The sequence below is a fragment of the Numenius arquata genome, chromosome 4 (assembly GCF_964106895.1).
Source record: "Numenius arquata chromosome 4, bNumArq3.hap1.1, whole genome shotgun sequence".
In the NCBI taxonomy this organism is placed as follows: Eukaryota; Metazoa; Chordata; class Aves; order Charadriiformes; family Scolopacidae; genus Numenius; species Numenius arquata.
Genome location: NC_133579.1, coordinates 59,919,470 through 59,942,374, shown reverse-complemented (window position 1 = coordinate 59,942,374; position 22,905 = coordinate 59,919,470). Strand labels below are relative to the sequence as shown.

The 22,905-nt window shown below is 36.7% G+C and overlaps 1 protein-coding gene across 2 annotated transcripts in view; it reads right to left on the bottom strand.

Moving 5' to 3' along the window:
• CDYL (chromodomain Y like) overlaps positions 1–22,905 on the bottom strand; it is a 107,878-nt gene that overhangs the window by 46,027 nt on the left and 38,946 nt on the right. For both annotated transcript variants that reach the window (XM_074146481.1, XM_074146480.1), the window contains exon 2: positions 12,676–13,342. In XM_074146481.1, the coding sequence (XP_074002582.1) occupies positions 12,676–13,342 (667 nt within the window). The remainder of the gene's footprint in view (positions 1–12,675; positions 13,343–22,905) is intronic.

The following is a 22,905-nucleotide window of genomic DNA, read 5'->3' as shown; positions in this document are numbered from 1 at the left end:
CTTTAATTGCTTCCTGAGAATAAAAGCTCCCTGTGCAAACTAGGGAGCTTACAATTCACCATGATTATGAAAATTCAGAAATGGAGGAGAACGTTACTTTCTCCATTGAGAGGAGAACAGAGTACACATTCTCATCCCTTCCTCTGATGGGCTTCACCTTAACTAACCATATATAGAAGTTTCTTTCTATGAATGTAGATATACTGTGAAAAAAAATTTCAATTATATATTTTTCTTCACAATTCTTCACACCATTCTTCACCACATTTTTGAAATATATGATCTTATTTTAAAGGAATCAATTAAATGCCTAAGGACAAAAAACTTTATCACTGAAACAGTACCGTATTTAATTTGTTGATTTGATCAAAACAGTCATTCCACAGTATCCAACTGAAGTACTTGAGACTCATTTGAGGTATGACACTGGGCAGAGCACTTCTAGGATCTCACAGCAATTTCTGCAAAATCTAAATGTTAAAAAAAACAAAACACCAAAGCAATTTACCTACCTAACCTCACCCCCTACAAAAAGTTTTCACTCCTTCTAAGTGAAGCCACAGTACAACTAGAGCAGAATTACAAGAGTATCTGTGAAAACTGGACACGTACCAAGGAACTTACTGACCTACAAACAAGGTCTGCAAAAGCACACAACAATCACATAAATGTCACTCTGCAACAACGGAAATCCTCCTTAACTGCTCAGGATTGCCAGGGATGCTGGAGTATCCCAGTTTTCATCTAAAGGCTCCAAAAGCCTCCCCAAGGGCCTTCCCTAACCCTGACACAGCGCTGCCAAAGCTGATCCCTCCTCCCTGGGCAGGGGGGAGCAGGTACAGTGTCTCAGCAAGGGTGCAGTCAGCAGATAGAGAAACCAATGAGCATATACAACAAGGGCAAAAAAAGAAAGTGCATTAGGGATGGAAATATATAGTCAAACTGTAATTAAAACCTATCAAAAATGCCTCAGTATAATGGATTTTTCTTTTTGGAGTCTTCAAAGAATATGAATCTTACCCAAAGAATATATCAAATACTTATAAAAGACTGAGACATTTGAAAATGTGATCAACAAGTTTAACTAAGCTGTTGGAAGAGCACAGCATAGCTTAATCTTATGCTGGCTAAATATTATAAATATTAGACAAAATTACAGCACAGTATAGAGAACTTAATACCAGGTCAACTGCAGACCCATTGAGAGACTTTTTTTACAGGTTTATTCTGAAATAAATTTTATTTAGTATTACCCCCACCCTTTTTAACCTGAATAAATATATGGCCTATTTGTATTGCATTACCCTACTAGGTTTGCAATTTATAATACACAACAGTGCAGTAATAATTTCTTCATATTACATTTTAACTGAAAAAAAAGTAACAATATGATATAAATTAATTTGGTATCAGACTTCATACCAGGAATTTGAAAATAGAAAACAAAATATTTTTCAAAAAGCTGGGAATAAATGCAACACTGTTACAAGAATTCACTGTCTTCTCAAAAAGAAAGCTCACGCAATTGCAATTATATCTTTTATTATTTTGTTAAACAAATTTGTGTATTATTGATATGCATAAAACACTTAATAGAGCATGGAGTGCTCCTCAGCATTTCATGCATCAATCACTAATCTACTAATATATCTTATTCAATTATAAGATAACATTTCAAACTGGACTGCGCCAACAAAACAGTAACCCTTAACTATGACACAACAAGAGGAATAATGATCTTTTGAAGATGACCACTGTGACAGAGTAAAATTTAATACTAGAATAAAAGGGATTTAAGAGCAAAATACCTTAACATACCTTTGTAACAAGTCCATTTTCTTCCTCAAAGGGTCACAGTAAGCCAAAAAATTAAATATCAGTTGGGAATACTGATTGCTTGCATTACTTTACCAGAAGACTTGGAGCTCAACCTTCAATGTTAGCTAGCTACATCTATATTTGGAATTGGAAATCAAAAGAAATCTGATTTCCAAAAATGCAGAGCATCAGCACTTCCCTATGAAGTCAATAAATACAACAGGTATCTACATCATCGGTTGAAAAAAAAATTGAAAAAAAATAATCATACCATTGATTTGTCACGTATCTTAAAGGCACTCTTACTTGAATAGTTTTACTCATTGCTTTCAAAGCTCATTAAACATAATATGATTGTTACTTTTACCTTTTACTTTAGCCATCTAAAGGATTGTTGAATCTAGCATTCCAGAAACAGAAAGAAAACCTTTGAAATACACATTTCCTCTGATTCTTAAGTCCAGAAACACCACGTAGAACTAAATCAAGTTCAGAAAACTTTCATTTCAGAGTGCTCATTCCAGAATAGGTTCTGTTTCCTGACACCCATGGTTTGGGCAGAGACTGCATTTACTTTCGTCACCATCTTACAGTACATGATGATTTGAGAAAACCCATTCTCTCGCTGTATAGGTATTGCAAAATATACATTTTTTATTATTTGTAAAATTATCTTATTTATTTTTAGCTTTTTAAAATGGAAAACTTCGCACTTCCTCCAAGGACATTAGACAAACAGTATGTCTAAATTTCTTTTTTCTCCCTCTCATATTTTACTGCTCCATTGTTTGTGCTCAGAAAGGTCATTTCTAAAAACACCACCCTCCCCTAAACCTGACTATACAAGACACTAATAAAGCTGATGGAACAAAAAGCACTGTCAATGTGCAAAGCAAAGAAACAAGAAAACAAAATGTCTCACTAGCTTTCAATAATCTAATCAAAGTATGTAACTTGTGTTTTGTATAAACTTTTAAAGATTTAAAACACGTTTTCAAGCTAATTGCCTACACATGCACAGAAAGTAAAAACAGATTCTCTGAAGAATACAGAATAATCTGTCATCCTTTGTATCCAGGAATTAAAACAGAAAATCACAAAACACACAGAAAATTGTTTAAAATACCCGTTATTACCATATTAAGTTTTCCTACTTGTACTAATATAAGAAAAAAACCTATCTTTGAATTCTTTGGTGAAAGTGTGTTGCCCTGACCTGCCACAAATACGTCTTCACACAATCACCAGCTCTAAGAGAAGCCCAAGCAGGTTATTCTTTCCATATGCTGAAAATTATTTTTAAATTATCTATGTCAATAAAATGTTATGCCTGGTAAAATATGAATTAGTTTTTCATTTAAAGTTGTTTTCAACTCATTCCTATATTTCTCAAAAGTGCTCACTGAATTTGAAATCTGTTCAGAAAACCAAGCAATGAGGGGAGAATACAACATAACAAATCTGTTTACACTGGAGGGGTTTTTGAGCTGACTATCCCAAAACAAAAAAGGGTGAATGAAAATTAATATCTTTACTTAAAGCATCTAAATTTTGTGGTATTTATTTTTCCAGAATGACTGTTTTATACAATTCTCTAAGCATTTTTTAAAGGATGTCATATATGGATCTGAGGCAGAAAAAGGTTCTTCACAGTATGGTCCTTAGTAGGAACCAGACCAGAATTCCACCTTCTTTTTCAATGCCTATTCTAATATCCTAACAGGGCAACAATTAGAATCTCTGACCGTCTGTGCAGTATAAAAGTAATTTCATAAATAATAGAGTGAATTATTCCATAACTAATGGCTAATAATAAATAAAGTAGCATAAAGCCCCCTGAATTATGTCACAAAAAGTTTCATTACTTCTAAAGCAGGAGAATTTACACTCATTGTAAAACTATAACATTCCTATAAATACAGTTTATTCCCATTATCCTTATAAATGCCTACAATTCCTTTAAATGGTCATTATCTCTTTATCTCTTGGACTCAAATATGTTTTAGCAAACAGTTCTCAGGACTAAATGGAAGCTATAACAAAAGCTGTTATCTTTCTGTTTTGAATTTCACACCCTTTGATTTCTTTAGATGTTCCCTTGTCTTATTCAATTCCAGAACAGAAATTTCCAACTACACCAGTCGTTATTTTATCGTGTTTATAATTTGTTTTTTTCTGTAAAAAAATCTTGTGCAATCTTCTCAGTATTCCCTTCAGATACATGATTTTTTAATTATTATTATTTCATATCCTCTTTGTTCCTGTTGTACCAGCTTTCATCAGTGGCTTGGCCTAGATTCTCCAACTATGTATACACTGGAAGTTCACCTGGAGACTTCTCACAAGGAACTAGTCTGAGAAGGCAGCCAGCCAGTTTCTCCACTCTCATTCTAGCCCATCTTAAAAACCATACAGCAATCCAAGTTAAAACTTGAAGGACAGCAGTGCTAGTGCATGGAAGACACTATGCCAACCAAAACATATTCACCAATTCATTATACACCAAGCTTGATTGAAGAGTAGTGATAAATGTGTGTGACAGAGAAATCTTAAGAACTTCTTTAGTTCAATATTAAGCCAAGTCTACTTGGAGTTGCCCTCAGCAGTGTTCAGGTATTCCTATCTGCACAACTAATTAGCTTTCTTTAGCTGTCTCTTTCAAGGAATATTTCCAAAGAAAATAAATTACATTCTGTATTTCTTTATCCACTGTTTCACTGAGATGTTCAAAGAACTCTTAATATAATAGTAAGATGCTCGCTCTCTCTCCTCTTCTTCCACATTAAATCTTAGAACTTCTCAGTTTTCAGATGCGTTCAAACAGAGAATATCCTAGTTCAAAGCACTAGTGTTTATGATTTGCCTTTGTTTTTCTAAAGGCATCTAAAATATAATAAACTTTAAAGCATTTTAAATTAAAAATACTTACATAATAAAAAAGCGCTTTTTAATGCATTCTAAGATTGCAAAATTAAGAAAATAATTACTAAAGCAGAATTAACTATTTGATAATTTGTGGCCTAATGCATTTTAGTATGTGTTCTTAAATAAGTTTACAATATAAACGGTATGTACAGCAGATAATTTAGATACGTTTGATTTGAAAAATTGCAAATGTACAGCTTCTGTATTTATTTTCTTTTAAATAACAGTACTTTGCTCTATTGTTATCAATAACTCACAGCAGCAGTTTTGGATCATTACTATGCCAGTTTGAGTACTGCAACTTCTCTGGCTGTGTAAGAAGTACTGCTATCCCAGAGCATTATAGGATCTGGGTATTTCATTAGGTCTCATTAGGAAAAAAGGTATTTTTGCAGTCACCTGTAAAATGCAAAGCTGTTTCCAGCTGATATCCAAGCAACCAGCTTTGAAAAAAGAATTTATAAAATCTCAGTTTTGCATCTCCTTGAATCTAACCATTTCCATAAGCAATGGTGGAAAAAAACTGTAATAGTTTATTTACCGATTCTTTCTATGATATTTTATCCCACCTGTAACAGTCTCCCTATGAGAACGTTTTCTTGACTGAAGATTTAACTATACTCTCATCACATCCCTTTTTTATTTCAAGTAGATAAAGGCAATTTTTCCCTGAGCTATACTATGATCGTTTTGGTCAGTTTTTAATGGATTTTTCTATCAACCTATCAAGATTAACCTTCTTTTCAAGAGAACACAGATTCATAATGACAGTTTCTACAGCAAACATACATTCCATCCACTTCACAGCCTTAACAGAGATGGGAGATGTATTTAAAATTGAATTGAATTGAACTTTTAAAAACTTCAAACAGCAAGAGACTAAAGAAGTTGCTGGTTACTCTGCCAGGCACAACTGCAAAAGGCACTGCATTAATATTTCTGATTGCACTTGACATTTCTGCTGTATTATCAAAAAACTGTTCTGAAGTTCCACAATTTTGACAATGGTGGAAGAAAAAATCCCAACAATTTAGCTCAACAATTTTGTTCTATCGTTCAGTGTGATCTCCACCACGTTTTCTCTGAGTAGATGTACACAAAGCAAGTTGAAAGTGAACCTTGTAAACAGAGCCTTTGCTTCACTGTGCTTTATCTTTCCTAAATTTTGACACAGCAGGTAGAACAAATACGTTCCCAGAAATTACTTTTCTCTCATATTGGTACAAGTACTGTAGGAGGACTTAATGGCTGAGTAGTCAAGAGAGATGTAGACTCCAGATCCTCACTCTGTGTAAACTGATGCAATATCAGAAGAACTGCACAGCTAAGAGCATTATGTTTACCAGTGGGCCTGCAGGTATAATACAAATTTCAGTGAAAATAACAGGAGGATTTTATATCCAAACGGAGTATTTCTTGAGAACTTTCTTTCCCCTCCCCCCTTTTTTTTTTAAAAATACATTATATCCGGAGTTCACATTAAAGGTTTTTCAGGGACAGAATTAAAATAAGGAAAAAGCATGTCTCTGTCTCCCTCCCCAGGGACACATCCTCTCTCTCATTGTCACTTCCAGAAGGCTGATAAAAATAAGCCTGTCCTTAAAGGAGCAGTGGTTGGGCCATATCATAACCTGGGGTTGGGGAAGGTAGAGAAAGGAATGGGATCGCTCTTTTCAAAGTAGCTACCTTTTACATCAGCTTAGCTGTATCAAAAGTCAACGCCGACACAGCACCCAACTGAGGCATCTCTGCTCTAAGTAATGAGGATGGCAGAAGGCAGAAAAAGCAACAAACCAGTCACTTACACCTTACATTCTCAGGAAAACAGCCTTAAAACTTAAGCAAACCATGCACTTAAATCCTGCATTATCACTACGCTAATCTACTGACACATATCAATATGACCTGGAAGATGAGAGGTCTTCACAAGAAGTTCTCGATCCTGGAGCACCACGTAAATTCAGAATAATTGGTACCAGAAACTGCACAAGCAATGGGGTGGTGGCGGTGAGATAAAAAACCAGAACAGTATAGGGTAACGGATCGGTTTTCTATGTAATACAGACCATCCGGCCTACCATATTACTTAACACTTTTGCATTTATATTAAGCTAGAAAATATAGATAAACAAGAAATTGGCAACAATTCAGAATATTATTTTAGTTAAGAGTAAAAGAAGCAAGAACTTGAAAATTACTTCACAGTAATACAGATGAAAAATTTGATGGTCAGTTAAAATGTTGCAATACAGTACATAAGGAAAGTAATGATGTGAACTCTTAAGGAATAGAATCTAAATGAAATGCAACTTCTGAACAAAAAAAAAACACCACCAAAGGTGTCTTTAAGGTTGATGAAATGAGAACTGTTTTACTTTTTACTCTTAGTGATTTGCTAAATGCATACACAATAGAAAAAATACAAAATTACACACTGCAGCATTTGACAAAGAAGTTTAACCAGCAATTTCAGAAGTTAGGCAGGCTTTACAAAGGACTTTAACCTATTTCATAGGCTTTTGTTTGCACTAATAAAATACTTGGTTTCTTTCCAGATCACTCAGCAGAGATCAAGCCACCATCCAAGTGCACAAGTACAAACACACTGAAAAAGGAAGTTCCTGTCTCAGGGCTTTTTTTGGAATCACATTTTACTACTTAACCAAAACAAAAACAAACAAAAGGAGGGCTCAAAGCTGCTTCTGTCCTTCCAGCCCACTCAAAAGAAATCTGACAAACTGTAACACATCACACCAACTTTCCTTTAGTTGGACTGTCTGCTCTAATTCACACAGCAATGAGCTTCTGCAACTCTCCTCTCGCTTTTGGTTTTTGAGAGGGTTATATGCATAACTTGTGGTCCACCAGGACAATTACTGTGGTTCACACCCAACACACCTTTGTCAACTCCTACTCTCTTCCCACGGGACTCCTGAGGGTGGCCTAATGAGCTGTGCTAGTGACAGTGGACCTTTTCTCATGTAATGCCCAACACCCAGGCACTTCCAGGGAGAGTGAAGAAATAAACTGGGAGAGAACTGGGTGAGCTCCCCCCCACCGTAAGGAACAGGGAGCGGCTGAATTCCTTTCAGCTGGGCTTGGTATTGCATTGAGAACGTACGTTTCTCCACAGTTCCAGCTGCCTCTGCAAGTGCTTCTACGCTTGCTTGGTTCTTGTTGAGACTAAAGCTATCAGACACTTAAGCAAAAAACAGATATTATTTTCCTTGGGTGTTAGAGTGGATTTTTGGTTTTTGGAATCTGTGGTTTTTAATCCCATAAACTGCTCTGGGTAGGGGAGAGAACAGGTAACAAACAGAACTTAAGTTCAATCGTTTTTCTCCTGATGCCCTGCTTTTCTTTTGGTGCTAATATTATTGTTTTGAGATAAAAACAGCAGCATTATCCAACTGAAAAATCAGCAGACACCCTTGTTCCTTGTAGGATGAAATACTCCAATCATCTTTGTATTGTCAGACAGCTGACTGCTCCTGCAAGTTATTCATCTGAACTCGTATGTGCAAGGAGGGAGATGCTAATGCCACTGTGCATGCTGGTGGTGCTTGTCTAGCAAGTGATGTAATTCACTATTTTCCTTGTATTTCTTCTCTACCTGTATGCCAGCTGTCAGCCTGCCTTATTCTAATTACAACAACTTATGCAGCTAGATTTTCTAGCTCATTTTATACTTTGAGCTTTGCGTGCCTTTCTGCCCAAAATTTCCCTTCTTGTGGCATTTATTCTCAATTACATCCACATGTTGGACGTTGTTAGATAAATAAAAACTGTAGCAAATACAGAGTGACTGAGAAAAAAAACATAGCAAGGCAACTAGAATTTGCCAAGCAACAATATTCATCTTGTTTATGGTCAAGTTTTGCAGAAGGTGAACAATCAATCTAGTCTTTTGGTCCTTTCTAGAATTGCAGGACAACTCCTCTCTAGCCTTGTGTGACTGACAGATTAGATTCCCCTTACAGTTTCACTTCTTTTGTACTATATTAAATAAAACTTCCCTGGATATTTATGAATGTACTATGCCTAAAACATTTGCAATAAAATTTCAAAGCTAATTTTTTATTCAATTTTGACGAAGGAAGCTTTCAAAAACTTTAAAGGTATCAGAAGATATTGTTAGTCATGATGCCACTTTTTGTTTTCCCAAGCTTTGAGTAATACGCATTGCTTGTAGGTATCATTAACATCTTTTCCACAACATCCAGTTCTTTGGTGGTGTTTTTCTGTTTCATTCATCCATGTAAGGATTGATTCTATTAACTTTTAGTAGCAGCTGATGATCACCACATATTTCAAAAAAGCAGAACCACAGCAACATTCATTCAGTGACCTATTCCCACTTCTTCTATATATCACCCTTCTTAGACTCGTATGTAGTATATTACTCCATCAACTTGTTTTCAAGGCCAAGCCTTTAAAATATGAACATTCAATACAATGATTTTCTTTGTTAAAAAATACACTTTGGACAGCAGCTAGATTTTAGTGTGCTGAAACTACCAACTCCCAGAGCAAATATAACTGTTATTTTATTCCCCTGGCACCCTTGCACATTTGTACAAATATTTGCTAGTTGCCTTTTCTGAGACTGTAGGAACTTTGGAACAAGAACTGCATCATGGCAGTTTGTCTCATGAATAGCATGACTAGGTGCCACAATAACATTAATATTTCCTAGTAATTGTAGTCATGGGATTTTCCTCTGCATACAAGTTTTTTTTCCTGGTGTGTACTCTTATTATAAATGAAATATAAAATAAAAAATAAAAAATCGAGGCTGGGAAAAAACAAACAACAGACTAAATGCTGAAGAGTTTCACTATCCTGAACTAGGACTAAAAAATCAGCATGAATCACACAATTCAAAAGCAGCCATAGCAATAATTTCAAAGTTAGGAACACTGTTTTCATATTAAAAATTTAAATTATTTTTCCAATATTACTTTTCAAAAAATAAATCAAAATGTAAGTCAGCTTTAATTAAAAAAGTTGTCTAAATTTTTTTTTAAGTATAAAATATATTTTTCTAGAATCTTTCAAAATCATGCTTTCTAATTAGTGATTTCTGTTTTAACTAACTGTGGTTTTCCAACAAAATGGTTTGATAAAAATTCCTAAACCAGCTCAAGTAAAAAGTTATTTTTCAAAACATGCTTTTGTCTTCCTGACACCATCCTCCATGTGGAAGTAGGAACTCTTAAAATTAACAGAAGGTGTATGTGGAGGAGGTGGGAAGTTTGGAAAGAGTGTTCCAAATGCCAGATCTATCATCTGTATTATTAATATGTCAGATCTGGTGCGTATGGAAATGAGGGTATGAATTTGATGATGCTCCTGTACAGTGAATAATACCTCTCATGACGTATTATTCCGAGGTGGTGGCGAAAATGTGATGAGGTGTCCATTCAATACAGAAGGAATGTCCTGAGTAAGGAGTGAAACAGGATGCTGAACCATGACAGCCCCATGCGGGGGAGGGAGGGAAGCATCAATTTACTACATTTTAATGAATAGCAGTGTGAAGTTAAAAACAGCAAGGAGAAGAGCGCAGCTTTAATGAAGAGACAGAGAATGTGTCAGATTAGAAAGCTCCAAGGCCAAGCTAGCTCTAGGAGACAGGACTACCTCTCTTGGCTTCTCTCTAAATAAAGGTCCACTCTGGCCATGCAGAATGGCTGAGTTGGAGCCTGGGTTTCTGTGAGAAAGATATCTGTCCAAGAATTCCTAAAAAGCTAGGAAAAGAAACTGGCATCAGATATAAATGCAAATTATTTTTCTTTTGCAACTTTGTTCCCAAGTTTTATAATCAGCGTATTACTGCATGATTTGGATGTTACCCCTAAAAGTGTTGCAGATAAGCATAACTGCCTGCAAAGCCAAAATAAATTTGGGTATTTGGCATGCATTTCCCAGCAGCATAGATCAGCTTGGGGATTGAAAGGCGCATCTCAGAAACACAGAGGGAAAGCCTCCGTTAATGCACTTGAACTAATATCCCTCCTGCAGCAGACAGAAGGTGGAAACACAATGCATATTTTTGGGCAACCACGTATTGTGATTATCTCTTTGGCTCTCCTTTTTTTGATCTACACCTTAATATCATGTGAAAATGTAAGCGTGATGTCATATTGCCGTCATCCCTAGGGTCAGTCGGTAGCTTTTAATGTTAGTTGCCCAGACAAATGCCTATGAAGAGCTGAAGGAAGTTGTGGCAGTTGAGGAAACTGTAACATCTCAGTGAGACAGATAAATGCACCTCAGCTAATATTTTATGTGTCACTACCACTCCTGTGCAGGTCTTTTACTTCCACTTGATGCTCTGTAACTGGGCCCTCGCTGTACCGTTACTACCAGAGTGAAAGGTTGGTAGGAATGATTTAATCATTTGTGGTTACTGATCTACTCAAGAAGGTCCTTTGTGTCTCTTTTTTTTTCTGAATGCCATAAGGCAAAAAACCCAGGCTGCTGAAGGCAGCACTTATCAATAACTTCACTAGGAACACCACCATATTCCAAAATGCATATTAATTATCACAGAACCATCACAAGCACAAACACACTCCTCTACCTTACCTACTCAGAAAACTCACATACTGGCATCTCTTACATTTTCCCCTCCAGCTTTGTTTACATCCTCTGAGATTTACATTCCTTCTTTAGCCCATGCAAAGGAAGAGATATTCCTGGCATCCGTGTGTGCATTACCATGGTTACCTAGTTCATCTGCAGCAAAATGGGTTGGTCCATGACCTGACACTGCAGCTCCAGGAGCATACTTCCTCCCTTGTCCACTGCTTTACAACCTCTCCCCTGTAGCTTTTTTTTTTTTTTCGTCCAGAAAATCTGAATTCAAGCAACAGTGGGGCACCCAACACAAACTCTCCCAAAGTCTTCAACACAGTTTTGTGCCTACATAGTTTGGCCGTAAATGTGTTTTTTGGCAGGCCCAGTCCTTGGTTTTCAAGCAATTTTCCCACCAATCCATCATTAATAGCATTTTATTTGCAGACGCAGTATTACACTTGAAAACGTAGCCTCAAAAGCGTGCTTATGACAACACCTGTGACTACACAACAACCTGGGTCTGTCAGGGAAGAACAAAAGTTTGGGGCACAAGAATGGGGACCGTGAAGTCTTAAACGAGGGTCTCAGTTGGCTGGGGGGGAACAAACAGCTTCCTCCAACAACAGCAGTTTGGGTTTCATTGGTGCCACAAATTTGTCAGTTTCTTCAAGTTGTACTGTAACCTACTGAGATATTAACAAGCCAGGCATCAAACCTAAATTAGCTCTCAATATCAAATGAGGTATAAACAACAAAATATTGATAAAATATAAAGAAGACAGAATTAAGTCCAGGCAGAAGGCATATGTATCTTCACAACTGGCTCAAATTTTCACTGAAACAAAAATTATCAACTTTGGCTTTTAAGCAATGTCATTCTCTCAGGTTTTGGGGTTTTTTTGTTTGGTTGGTTTTTGTTTGTTGTTTTTTTTTTTTTTTCCCCAGGCAATATTTCTAACAAAATAGCTATGTAAATTGTTACAAAGATTCCCATAATTTATGGTTCTAATATTAATGAAAAATTTGACCTATTTAAAGAAACTTAAAGCAATGATGTAATCTCTGGAAGTGGTACACAGAACGTGTACCACACAATGTCAAGGCAAACACAGATGTATCTTATGGTGATTCTGAAAACACAAATACCAATGAATCTCTGCGAGGAAAGCAAAAGCTGGCAAAATTCGAAATGGCTTTGTAGTCATATAGTTATGTGAAATAAAGTTGTGAAGTCCTCCAGACTTGATTTAACATGGCTGAAACAGAGTGGGTAATTTGTTTGCATCTGAACAGCAAATAAGATCAGTCAAATGAAAAATGTACACAAAAATGACCGACTCGTACACGTACCTTTTCCATTTATTGTTAATGCTGATGCAATTGTGGCTGTTACTGGCACTGGCAATTGTGGCACTAATGGATGTATCCTTGGTCGGCTGCCCATCCTAGCACGCTCTGCACCAGGTCCTAATAACGCTCCCACTGGTTTTTCTGCTCCTACTTCTGGTGCTACAGAGTCTTCTTGATCCTGCTCTATATGGTCCATTTTATCTGGGCTTTCATTCTGGAAGCCATCAACTGTTGTCCGGCTCTTCATTGGACTTTTGGGCACTAGGATTTTGATACCTGATTTTGCAAGGTCCATATTTTTCCTTCCAGAAAGAGATGGTGAATTGTTTTTCCGGAACTTCTGGGTGGCAGAAAAGAGTTGATTATTTTTTGACTCATGGTCTTTACCCATAACTAAAGATTTAGTGGATGTCTTTGAAAAAGAACTATTGGTAGATCTAGAAATTTGTTTTCTGGCATTATTTGGAGAGGTCCTGTTTGTCCTGGTTAATGTGCTTTCTTTTTGCTTTTCATTGTGACGTCTGTTAAATTCATGTATATATTCCTCACAATTAACAAGGTGCTGTTCCGGCTCCCAAGTATCATCTTCACTGTCGTATCCTTTCCATCGCACCAAATATTCTGTTTTTCCCTTCTTGTTTTTCCTCTTGTCAACAATTCTCTCTACCTGTCAAAAGGAAAATACAGCATTAGACACAGGTGGATATACAACTCAAGTGAGCAACTTCCATGCAAATAATTTGTTAAGTGTAGATAGATTTAAAAATACTCTTGCAGTTCTGTAATTCTGTATTGTAGCTCTATAGCTTACAGTCTTTCACTGCTCACTGGAAATTCCTCTCTTTAAACTTCAGATTGTTACTTCCATATCGTAAAAGTTGTTCTAAAATATCAAAGTTGTTGTTCAGTAAGTATTTTGCATACACAAAAATCTGAATATGACACATTACAGATGACAATCGGCACTGGCCCCAGCAAAGTTTTGACATCAACTTCAATGTGGATAGGATTTCCCTCTCTGCATATAAAGATCATGTTTAAATATGCTGTGTAAACACAGTGCATTTACATTACAAAGTGTATCACTTTGGTATTGTTTGAATAATTTGCTTGCTTAGCATAAGGCATATGTGAGAATCTCTTACTTACAGTGAGCTATCCCATAGCTACCAGGGGCAATATGGTACAGCTCAGAAATTGGGGCAAATACAGAATATTTTTTAGAGACTGTTCTTGTGAGAACAGAGAACTTGTTTTGGCCAGAGTCTTTGATAGACATACATGAACAAATTACCATGCATCACTTATCTGCAAATAGAGATGATATTTATGTCACAAGTATTAAGCATGAACATACTAAAACTGCACGTGGGACCCAGAGGCTAGAGGAATTCAGGCACTGGGGGTAAAGCAGATAGGGCAGACAGCAGCAGCTGCAGGGACAGAGGCCCATGCCTCTTACCAAAACTCATGCCAGTCATGCTAATCCCGCAGAAAGGGAATTCTTTTACAGAAAGAAAGATGTAAGCGCAAGGCTAGTTTTAGGATTTTCCCTTTTTATTTAATTTTTCCTACCCAGGCTGATCCTTCTGGTAAATCCTCCAGCCCACCTTAGTTATGGGACCAATATAGCTTTCTTCCTCATCTCTATCTTCCTTTTGGTTATTTAAAAAAAAAATTAAAAAAAACCACGACAGGGGAGAGGCAGCAATGGGACTATCACTTATTAATTTAAATCCTAGTCCCTCATGAGCAAAGACCCTGCACGTAAGATAAGATCACACATAACCACATACCTAGGAGAACCTCTGAAGACCAGTAACATTTACTAGAGTGCCATTAACTGAATGGAATGTCTATGGAACAGTTTGGAGAGATGGAAGGAAAATACGGGTGTGTATGGTATACATATATATGGTATATGATTCGTTACTGAATCATGACTGTTGACAACAGATTCTCCTAGGAGTGCACCTCAGTTTTATACATGGCATGTTATCATAATGTACTACCTGGTTTTCAACAGTGAGGTTAAATGATTACTATTATTATAATCTCAGCAGCAATATAACTATACATCCTACAACTTCATGTGATACCCTGCAGGTGTTATACTATGCTGTCCTGTCATTAGGATGTTGCACAGCCATTTCCACAGGTCTTAAAAACAACCCAACCATAACAGCAACACACAAATAAAAACCAAACACAAACTAGCTCCATCTTTACCTTGTTACTCAGTTATACAATCCAATACATTTTACAGACCAATACAATATAAATTATCCAAATAATATTTAAAATGTTAAAATACATTAAATTATTTTTCTTCTGGTTATTTCACTTTTTAGTAAAGTTACTGGACTTAAAAAACCATGCAGCTAGAAAAATGAAACTATTGTTTTTCCATTAAACCGTATTTAAGACATCTTAACAAAAATGCTACCCCAAATAAGGAAGTCATTATGGAGAAATATGCCTTCATTTTTTTTTCAGTACAGACTGAGTAAAAAGACCTTCAACTATTAAGCCAGAAATGTTAAGTTAAAAAATAAAAACAAACTCATGAATCAAACCTGATATATTGTCAAAAAAGCCGTTACTGCTATAGTCTTGCTTATCCTCTCGCCCTCTCTTGACCTTCTAAAATAGATTTTAAAAACACAATTCTCAGAGAAAGATCTCTAGTACTAGCAAGGTATTTTTATTTTCTAGCAGGAAATCTTTGTAACAAACAGCATCGACTACTGGGCACAAAGTTCTACTAACATCTTTCAATACTGAAAGGCCACCCATTAAGGACATGCCCTTTTCAGGTAGAAAGCCAATGCTCTCATCCAAAAAAACAAATACCTTGCAGAGATAACAGATGAACTCTAGAACAGGAGACACAAAAATCCATTCTCAACCCGATGATTTATAAAGCAAACAGAAATGCATAAAGAAAACAACTATATATAGCTGTACTGTCCAATTCTGCAACAAAGCCTACTTTGACACTGCTCTTTTTGATTAAAATACTTTTTATCCTAACCCTTTAATTCTTCTTGAAGACATCTTATTTCTGTTTTATTTACAACACAAAAATTATAGCAATTAACCTGTGATACACAATTTATCATGTGGCTTCAGAACTTTAGTGAGGGACTTTTTAGATTGCCTCAGCTTGATTAGTCTAACTCCCCTAGGACCACTTGAAAAACTGCTTAGGAATATTCTGCTTTGATACTTTAGCTGGTGATAACAGCTACATACATGTTTCTCATCCAGACACAGGAAGAGGAAACCGGAATGCTTCTACAGTGTACAGAGAGTTTGGGTATAGAACAGGAATAGGATTATTCATCCAGAACTAGTGGCATATTTAAACTCAATTTCATGGTAAACACAGAGACCACAAACTCGTACTTCTCCTCATTTCCTGCTGAGAAAGAAAGCTTGCCCAAGTTCATTTCTACTTTGATATACAGCGGTGACAAGACATGAAATATAATGCAAGACATCTCAAAGTCTTATGTTAGAAGACACTAACGACTTGCATCCAAGTATTAAAATGAAAAAAGAACATGACTGGGTGGGGAAAAAAGTGTGTGTTCCTACTTCCTGACACATCACTTATGATGCGGCTTGATGATACAGCTAACCTGTTGGAACAGGTAGGTAACATCCACACGGGCAGTGTTTCTTCTCCCCCCGCTATTGTTACCCTGGAGCTAAGCTGGTGCTTTTCCGATCTTATGTTGAGTTAGTTTAGAGAGTTAAAAACTGGCAGAGTGCCCCTAGGCACCAGGGTAAGAGCTAGACCATATCTGTAGCCGTGATCACACCAGAAATACTGGCGACAACTAGTTCATGCCAACTACCATTTCTACAGTGTCCGATGCCTTCTGCCACAGGGCAATATTTATTTTCAGTAATTAAAAGGTTCTGTACTGCCAGGATTTGCCGCTAATGGTTCGTTTTCAAGTGTTGTGGAAAAATCAAAACAAAAAAGAAAATTATGTAAAGAGGAAAGACAAAACAAGTGTGACGGAAAGGTAAACTATCTGGGTGGCAAAAGATAACATCTAGTTTATTTTAGCATGCTAAATTGTCACTTTCCCCACATAGGGTACTGATCAATGACACTCAAAAAGTCAGCCCACATCAAAACTGACAGAAAAACAATGCACTGCTCAGAGGTATAATCCAACAGTGGAGTGCCCAAATTACAATCCCCCACATCATAATTATATCTGAGATTTCCCTTCTGTAAAATGGTAAATTTCCCTTCTTTCCATGGATGTGGTGAGAAACAGTTTGTGTTTGCTTTCTTTCCCTAAATAAGCAAATACTTTGCTTTTATTAACAAAATATACTGTATTTATACTTTTTAAAGAAACAGATGAGCCAGGTAAGGTTGAAGGCCAAAGCACTGTTTGGCTACAGCTATACCAAGTGAAAACAGCAACACTGCAACTGCTCCTCCCCATCCTGTGCTCAGAGACAACTGCTCCTCCCCATCCGTCAGCACAACTTCTTCTGTAATTATTCCCTAATGTAGTTCTGTCAAAGTGACCTGGTTTAGACATTAAGAATACCTCAGCTAATGTTGGCATCCTGAAATAACTGGTTTGGAAAGCAGCCACATATGTGGTGTTTTCTGACACATCTAAGAGGACTGCAACTTCCAGCAGAGGACAACACCTATGGGCAGGACAGGTACAGTAACCTCTTCGTTCTGCTACGGTCACAAAAAGGACACACTATCTTAATCCATAATGAAAGATCTTTATTTCAGGTCAATCAAAGCAAGGATGAAATTCAAGAGGATACTCTCAGTCTAAAGCATCGTAATTTGGGTACATTTGTAAACTCTATATATGGCATACTCTGTGTATGTATGTATGTTTTTTATATATATAAAGATCATACTTTAACAGAAGATTTGAAGAAATTAAATGTACAGCTCTCAAGGTAGGGAACAAAAAACATATGCAAAATAAACATATAAGTAAGCATGTAAATATTCAAGGAGTGCTGCCTTGTTTATCATAAATCCGTTTTTCGTTCCCATGATGTTCCTCTCTCTCCTCATATTCATGTCAGACTAAATTAATTTCAAGTTAACAGAATAGAATCTATTTGACTCCATACTCTTATCTGTTGTCTGTAAAATACAGGAGAAGATCTTGTTCTGTTATCTGAAGGCTATGTTTACATTAGTGTTTGTGTTCAGAGCAATACTGCAGCTTAGAAGCAAATCCTTCTCCCCTCCTCACTATTCCTGCTTACTGTGGGATGATGGTTTTGTTCACAGATCAGTTTTTGTATAAGTGATGTGGATTCTTACGGAGGAACATAAACTGGAAATGGTGTTACCAATGCAATGGTGTTATCTTGTCATGCTTCAACCCCTAAGGGGGCACACAGGTCCAAGCAAATAACAGCTCTGAACGCTTTCAACACGCGTTCTAGCATGGATATTTGATCCAGAAAGGCTCCACTAAATCTAGTCCAAAATAAAAGTGCTGCACAGCAGAATACATAGAGGTGGGAGTCACAGCACCAACTACTTTACACTACTGATTTTCTCCAGTTGAGCCAAATTACTACTGTAGACATTCCCCAATTCAGAAATTGAAGCTAGAATAAATGCAGGTCTCGCACACATGTATGTGCTACATGTGAACAGTCACCCTTGGTTAAATTGGAAACTGTTCCATGTACAAATGGGACCTAAATGATCATCCATAAACAATCAGCAATGTTTATGAATGACTATATCCTCTATTTATTAAAATCTTGCAGAAGTCAATGACAAAAAGTACACAAATACTTCTTAGCATAAATAAAATAAATGCATTCTACATTAAAAAATGTGACTAATATATAGCACCATACAACACACGAAAACAGTTAACGTGCCAAGATTTGCTTAAAGCAAAAGGAGAAAGTATTTAAAAGTAATTAATTAATTAAAAATTATTTAAAAACAAATTTGACAAGGATGTCAAGATACACCTGAAGGTCTACAAAATGTGCGCTAAAATCTTCAGTGTACACATTTTATTAGAAAAGATGTCATTTCCAATAATATGACTTAACATCAGTTCAGAGCATTGTTCATTGCATGGGCAGGTAAATTTTAAAAACAGCTTAACATACATACGTTCAGAATACCAAAACCATAGTATTGTATGGTTTAAGTTCAAATAACATCATTAAAAAATTACACTAGGATACTGTATAAATCCCAGAGTTCATCTTCACTGCAGCTCCACGCTACTCCATTTGCGTTAGCCTGGCAGCAAATGTAACCCTGCCGCCCCACACTCCTGGAGCTGACTGATTTGATTAGCAGGACAGAGTGATTGGATTAACAGTTGATGAACTGTTGTAAACTGAGCTGCTGCATCCTTACAGCATGACTGGCCAGAGTGTCTATGCGGTACAGGACTCCCTGGCTATGGTGACGACTGTATTACATACATATTGTTCTAAAAGCCAGAGCTGTACAAAATATACATGGCTCAGATGTGGGGAGATTATTGCCTTTTTCTGTCAAATTAGCTAGAGCAGATGATACAGCTTTTGTGTTACTTTTGTGACAGCTCTGGGATGAGGGATGATACCTGATCTGTCCCAAGGCCTGCCAATACAGAGTTCACCCACTTGACTGTCTTCTGGCAATCGGGACCAGCAGGATGAGTTTGTAGGGGATCATTGCTTTACAACCCACAGCTGCTCCCAGCCTCCTTTTGAGGAAGCAGCATGTGCACTGAGGTTGGAACACATTTATGTGTATGAACAGGAGTCACGTAAAGGACTAATACACTTCTGGTCGTCCTTCCTGCTAGCAGTGTAATAAAGAGAACCATGTTTCTCAACCCTCCTTCCAAAAATTAAATAACCATGCTAAAACAAATATTAAGATTTCTCTTTTCCCCAAGCTTTATTTCAGTCAAAGACAGTCCATTCTTTTAGGATTCCTGGGCACAAGTCATGCAACAGCTAACTTTGTGGCTATCCGCAACAGTCAATTAATATACTGGCCTGCAGGTCATAATTAAAGTTTTAATTCACCCTCTGTATAAATTCCTAATCAAGTTGCCTATAAAAATACAATTGTCTCAGTCAAGCTTGCAATTTATCATCAACTTTATGACTTATATCCTTCCATAGACTTAACAAAGACAATAGACAAAATAATTTAATTACCACATTCTCATCAAAGCCAATGGTTCCAGGGAATCACAGCTGCGGCGCTTGCCATGCCTGGCTGCACAGCCACCTCCTGAAAAGGCACTTTAGGAAGTTTTATGCCTTGTACTTACATTCAACAAACTGAGTATCACTATACCTGCACTTCCTTTATGATCTATTGAAAAATACAGTTTGCAGTCAGAAAAAAGATCTCAGTAAGAAGCCTTTTCCACAGAGGACACCAGGGAAACAGGTGGGGAGGGAGGGCCTGTGACACAGTCACTTTGCTTTAGAGAATTAACTCCCTGGAGAAACAGTTTGCCTGAGATTTACTTCCTCACAAGTCACCACTGATGATTGATGCTAAAATATCAGCATCACAGATCTTTCCAGATACAATTTACATAGAAATAATCACAGCAAGTTGTGGTTGTGGTGCAAGTAACAGCCTACTGCAGAATTTATTAACTATTTTACCCTAATTATAGCTATCCAGCCATTGCAAAAATGGTTAGAAAATCTTACTCTCATCAACTGACTGTTCATAACTATTCTAACCTTTTGTTTACAAAGAGATAAGACAAATACATTTTCTACTTTGCACAGAAGCAGAACAAAAATATATGAAAAGCTGTTAATATCCGTACAAATACTGAACATAACCAAATGCCTGCAACAATGCATTCATACCAAACATGCACTATTTTCCTCCTTTTGCAGTAAGAACAAGTAGCATCAAAGAGGCTTATCTTCTTAAACAGAAATGGCCCTAATCAGAAGAAACTATTAAAAACTACTAGCATTTCATTTAAGATACGCATTTTGGGCAGTCAAAGCAATTACATAAGTATCACTATATAATTAAGTTATTAAAATTTTTCTCATCACTAGTTACTAGAAGATCTCACCATCACCCACCCATAGAATTCCAAAGGAAATTGTTCCCATCTTCAATTTATTTGTAAAAGCTATATCCCAGGAAGAAAATCCTGGATCTTTTTTTTTCCCCAGAGGTAAATATTCCATCTGCGCTTGTCAAATTCTGTTGCTGGAATCTCTCCACTGCAGTCATGAAAAGTACAGGTCCCTTGGTGCAACCAACACTATCTCAAAATAAAAACATAGAAAACTGAAGCGTGTATTTATTATTGGCAACTCTGGCAACATGAAAGACAAAACTCTCACCCAAAGATGATCATGTTTTGGGATGTGGTAATTTGGGAAAACGTAGTGATAAATTAAAGCTACCTCACAATAAGAGCTTCAACAGCTTGATTACTATTTACTTAAAGGATAAAGCCAATAGAACTATTGTCACTTTATCCACCAGCTAGAATAATACAGAGTAGCAGATGAAGAATTAATCAACATTAAGCATCAAGACTATAGACTTTTGCTTTCAAAGCAGGAGAAACTGAACCTTCAACAGTACTCAATTACAAAGACTCCATAAAGACAACTGAGTGATAAAGATCCAAAATGTTTTATCTACAGAGTGTCTTAAGGCAAGAATAGGTCACAGCAAAACCACACTCCAAATGTTAGAGAACACTTTGTCATGGCTAAGCAAACTTCAGAAATGGGAACTGTAACAAGAAAGAGGAGCAAGAAGAAAGTCACAGGACAGCTGAAGAGTGAACTTGGTATGCTGTACTTGATTTATCAAATTCTACAATAACACTTTTATCTACCAACAGAAAACAAGGCTTTTCAGCAGCCTGCTGATTGCAGAAGGGACAGTGACATGAGTCTGCTACTGCAGATAGCTTGACCAAACCTCAATAAGAAGGGACACAGACCTCATACAAGCTCTTAGAAGCTTAGCAATCTCTTCTTCATTTTTCTCTTAGAGGTCCTGAGGTGCTTGTCCTAAATAAAGATAGTAGTGGCAGCTTTCTTTGGAATCACTGCACCTGATAAGGCACAACACGCACTTACCAGGCTCCTCTCACCCTTGCACCAAAAGCTTATTTCAGCAAGACATAATTCAAGCTTCTGCATACAAGATCATGATTGCATTTTTGCTTTCAAATACGGAAAAACATACCAAACAATTCCAGACCATAGTTAAGGACAGCATTATTTACTGGCTCTTTCTGTATTCCTTACCTCAATTCCAACACGTCCTAAAAGAACATACTGGTGCTGTATGAGCACGGGTCCCCAGTCGCTCTACCTGCAATATGACTTTTCTCAATACTTGATCTAATCCCATCTAGAAAAGCTGGTGATATGGAAACTTCCCCAAATTAATCAACTTCAGTGCTGCACAGCTGCCTTATTTCTGATATTCTGTTTCTCTATGGGATTTATTAGTAGATGAACTATTTTTGCAGTAGAAAAAAAGCTTTTCTTTGTTTTAGGTCTCAAGTAGCTTTGTCTCCCCAGCTTTTAGTCTGAACCTAAATTACTGTTTCTTTTTCAATACCACTGCAGCTTCCATGACTCCACTCGCCCATTTTCTTTTGGAACTGGGCTGTGGCGTACAAATAAAGCTGTGGGATCACTGGTAACTCTGCTTGGCAAAGATTCTCCCAGCTTGCAATGTTTTACAATGTTTTAAAGTTTATTTGTAAAAACAGGGAAATTTTATAATGTTCTTCCAGCGTGTTCCTTCCTAACAAAAAAAGATAATATACCAGAGTACATATCAATAAGTTTGTGATCTTCGGCACATAATTAACTTCCTAATAGGCCCACACACGGCACATTAGTAGTACAAGTTTTGCAATAAGTTATGTGTTCAAATTACTTTATTATTTCACCAGTATTTGTAACTTTAAGGGGTCCTTAAGCCTCACCCTTTCATCCTTCAAACATACCAATCAGATATAAAACTAGCTTATGTTGTATCGCTGTTTTTAACATGCATATAACTTCTGCTGGCAAAATTTGTATGAAAATACATTTCCAAAAATTGCAATTTTTCCCAAAATGCATCTAATACTTTAGGCATGATGCATACTTTTTAACATCAAATCACTAGTCGTTCAACCTAACACATTACATTGATACTACAAGTCCTGAATCAAAGGGACTGATGCC